The sequence below is a fragment of the Vulpes vulpes genome, chromosome X (assembly GCF_048418805.1).
Source record: "Vulpes vulpes isolate BD-2025 chromosome X, VulVul3, whole genome shotgun sequence".
Lineage (NCBI taxonomy): Eukaryota > Metazoa > Chordata > Mammalia > Carnivora > Canidae > Vulpes > Vulpes vulpes.
The window spans coordinates 87,867,710-87,871,833 of NC_132796.1; the positions used below are offsets into that span (position 1 = coordinate 87,867,710).

At 56.0% G+C, this 4,124-nt stretch overlaps 1 protein-coding gene across 2 annotated transcripts; it reads left to right on the top strand.

The window, feature by feature from the left end:
* On the top strand, positions 1-3,301 carry ZCCHC12 (zinc finger CCHC-type containing 12). Of its 2 annotated transcripts, XM_072743991.1 has the most exons (4): positions 13-263; positions 605-656; positions 876-1,013; positions 1,427-3,301. In XM_072743991.1, the coding sequence occupies exon 4, from the start codon at positions 1,550-1,552 to the stop codon at positions 2,756-2,758; it is 1,209 nt and encodes a 402-aa protein (XP_072600092.1). In that variant the 5' UTR covers positions 13-263; positions 605-656; positions 876-1,013; positions 1,427-1,549; the 3' UTR covers positions 2,759-3,301. The 2 variants fall into 2 exon arrangements, with proteins under 2 accessions (XP_072600093.1, XP_072600092.1); XM_072743992.1 differs by lacking the exon at positions 605-656 and having other exon boundaries at positions 1-263.
* Positions 3,302-4,124: the final 823 nt, after the last annotated feature.

Here is a 4,124-nt window from a genome sequence, read left to right on the forward strand (position 1 = left end):
ATTGGCCGCGCCGGCCTCTTCGTCACGCTCTTTTGTCTCGGTGCGCAGGGGATAAAAGCCTCGGCGGCTGCCGTGGGAACCGCGCTGTCGGGACTCGGCTACCCCTCGCTGGGAGGCCGTGCGGAGCAGCTCCCCGGGCAGCTCCCGGTCGCCTGGCGGCCGAGGCCGTGCCCGTGCCTTTTCCCTGCGGGGCCGCGGAGACCGGAAGGCGGCATCCATCGCCCGCAAGGCCTGAGCGTCCGCTGCCCACCGGCCCAGCACAGGTGAAAAAAAAAGGGGGGGGGCGCGATCGCCCCGGCGCGGAGAGAGGAGGGGAAGCTCCACCGGTCCTGGGCGGCTCCCCGTTTGGGGAATCGAGGACTGCGAGGCTGGGGAAGGAGCACTCCGGTGGCCCGGCTGCCTGAGGGCGGAGGTGGGGTTCTGCTGGATGCTGCCCAATGGGTAGGATTTGCCTGGATTGAGAAGGGGGCGTATTCGGGGGGGGGGGGAAAGGGGTGGGGGTACGGACGCAAACTGTCTGCCTTGAACCCCCTTGGCATCTCCTCCTCTGGAGAGGAGTATGTGGGTGTGCGTGTCCAACTCCTATTCCCTGTCTCCGTGGCAGGCCATTAAAGCCGGATCCGAACTTGGATTCTGTGCGGCTGATTGCGGAGCTGGTAGGCCGACCATTTCCCGGGGGAGATGTCCTGGGGCGGGGGTCGCTTTGGCTCGTTCTCAGAAGGTGGGAGAGGAAATTTCCGCCCGCCGCCCGAGGAGGCGGCGGAGGCGGCGGCGGGGGCGGGGGGGCGGCTGGGGTGGTGCGGTGAGGGAGGGAGGGGGATGAGGGATGAGGCCACTCCTGACCCTTCCCTCCCCTGCGCTCCGCGGCGGCGCAGTCTGGACGCCCCGAGGTCCCGGATCGGCGACCCCCGGTGGACAGAGAGCTAGCGTAGCCCGACGACGAGCTTTCGCACCAAGGCCACCGGTTGCAGAAGCTGGGAGTGAAAGGCGCGCGCGCCAGGTCCTGCGCTCCTGTAAGATTCTGAGAAATAACGGGGGAGGGGAGAACTTTGAGAAGGGGGTGTGGCTGGGACCTGAGGCCGGGAGGTTACCGAGACCAGACCTTATTTATTCCTACAAATCTGTGACCACTGCGCTCTATTTTGAGAGCCCAATGTCAGCTTCCATACACTCTCATACTTAGAATTAGAAGCAACAGTTGCCCTCCTGGACGACTGGCGGGAGGGGATGGATGTGGCTGTAAAAAGCACCCTGCTAACACGGAGACACCGGCTGGCTCCGTGAGGTTGTAATTGCCAGTCTCCTAGAAGATATTTTTAGGGCAGTGGGCAGATATAAAATGTACTGCAGGACATTCGGGAAGGGAGAAACCCAACTGCAGCCAGTTCCCTTCTTAACTCCTCCCCGTTGTTTTTCTTTTTCACAGCCCCTACCGAGATAGGAAGAAGGCAGAGTGCCCCGGCGCGCCCGCAGGTTAGGCTTCCCCACAAAGCCTGAGCAGCTTGCTGTGTTCGGATACCGGAGCGTCGATCGTCGTGGGCAGTCGGTCATGGCTAGCATCATCGCGCGCATGGCTAATAGCCGGCGGCAAAACGCCCCCTTGCCGCCCTGGGCCCATTCAATGCTGCGGTCCCTGGGGAGGAGTCTCGGTCCTTTAATGGCCAGCATGGCAGAGAGAAACATGAAGGTGTTCTCGGGGAGGGTGGTGCCAGCCCAGGGGGAAGAAACCTTTGAAAACTGGCTAATCCAAGTCAATGGGGCCCTACCCGATTGGAATATGTCCGAGGAGGAAAAGCTCAAGCGCTTGCTGAAAACCCTCCGAGGCCCCGCCAGGGAGGTCATGCTTTTGCTCCAGGCGGCCAACCCCAACCTAAGTGTGGCAGATTTCTTGCGCGCGATGAAATTGGTGTTTGGGGAATCTGAAAGCAGTGTGTCCGCTCACGGTAAATTTTTTAACACCCTGCAGGCACAAGGGGAGAAAGCCTCCCTTTATGTGATCCGTTTAGAGGTGCAGCTCCAGAATGCTATTCAGGCAGGGATCATAGCTCAGAAAGATGCAAACCAGACTCGCCTGCACCAGCTCCTTTTAGGGGCCGAGCTGAATGGGGACCTGCGCTTTAGGCTGAAGCATCTTCTCAGGATGTATGCAAACGAGCAGGAGCGGCTCCCCAATTTCCTAGAGTTAATCAAGATGATAAGGGAGGAGGAGGATTGGGATGACACTTTTATTAAACAGAAACGGCCCAAAAGATCTGAGTCGATGGTGGAGAGGGCCACCAGCCCCGTGGCATGTCAGAGCTCCCCTCCGATAGTGGTGGACGGTGCTGACTGCAACGTGATAGAGATAGACGATGCCCTGGATGACTCAGATGAGGACGTGATCCTGGTAGAGTCTCAGGACCCTCCACTGTCCTTCTCAGCTTCCCCTCTCCCCAGACGCAGGGCCAGATCTCAGGATCAAGTGCTGGTCATTGATTCCCCGGACAGTTCCCGGGCTCAATCTCCTTCCACCAGTGGGGGTTCTGGGCACAAGAATGATGGCTCTGGGAATCTGCGTAGAGCCAGGAAGCGAAAACACACAATCCGCTGCTCATATTGCGGCGAGGAGGGCCACTCCAAGGAAACCTGTGACAATGAGAGCAACAGGGCCCAGGTGTTTGAGAATCTGATCATCACCCTGCAGGAGCTGACGCATACAGAGGAGGAGGGGCCGAGAGAGGCGCCTGGAGAACAAAATGACCCTTCTGAACTGCAGTGACGTGGTAACCCCTAGCCTTAAGTGAACCCTGAACCCTGACCCGTCCTCAGTGTCCAGCAGTGTGACAACTGGGGAGGGGAGCTTCTCGTTGCATGAATTCACAAAGCAGCTTTCTTTTTCGGAGCGGAGTAGAAAGGGTCTTGGATACCAGTTCTATGGAGGGAGACACAGCCTGACCTCTGTCCTTGCTTCCCCACTCCCCTCTCTGCCGCCTAAGGGTCTGTTTTCTCTGTGTACCCATTTCCTTGATGGCTTTATTCTCTTTGTGAAAGTGGCATAATTCATCGTTACATCTTCAAAGTACAAAAAAGTGAAGTGCAAATTACCCCAAACTCTCCACCCTGATCTAACCATTGTCAACCCTTTGATGAGTGTTCTAGAACTTTCCCTATTCCTATGTACCCAGATAGATATACATATAGATAAAAGTGATCAAATATAAGTGCTGTTCTATAGTCTGTATTTTTCCACCAAACGATGTATGTTGTGGGCTTCTTTCTATGTCAATAAATATAAATATATATATATATATATCAGCATCTATTTCAATGCCTCTGTGTTATTATTTTAGGAAAAGGTAAAGGAAAGAGGAATAAGAAATACAGTAAAAAGCTATAAAGGAGTGGGGTTGTAGCTTGAGGTGGGGTTTTTATCAACCTTGATTTGCAGATGAGGAAAAGGGAAGAAGAAATGGGCTGAAATAGTCCCCAAAGGTAGATGGACAGGGCCCCTTGCCACAACTGGCCTGTCCCTTAGGTCACACAGCCAAGTTAGGTGTGCCCACTGGTTGACTGCCCCAATGCTTGCTTCTCTACCTTGTCTGAAGGAGTCTGATGGAGGAGGGGTCTGGTGTTGAGCTAACAGCCCCCAAATGGGGGCTTCCAGCGGCACTGTTCCTGGATCATTTTGGGGAGGAGCACTCTTCCTCCTCTGGGTGAATTCCTTGGATTGCTGCTGCTGCTGTTGCTGCTGCTGCTGCTGCTGCTGCTGCTGCTGCTTATGGACATCCCGGTCACAGCCTGGAATCTCTCCTGTGGCCTGACACCACCCTCTCTGCACTCTCCCGTGAAAGAAAGGAGAGAGCTGCTCCTCCTGGGAGCCCAGCACAAGGCTCAGCTCCTGAGAGATAGCACCAGAGCCTCCCCGCATAAGCCCTGAAGTGATCTGCTGAAGGACGCAGGTGCCCAAGCTAACCCCTTGCCACCCCAAGAATTGAGGCTAGCTGGGGAGGGATGAAAAGCCATGTAGTTGCCAGGCACCTGGTGATAAGCAATTGAGAAGCTCCACACCGAATTTTTAGTCATTTCAGTGAGCAGTGGGGTGCTTGTGGGGGAAAGAAAGAGGAAGTGGACCCCATGGAACCTGC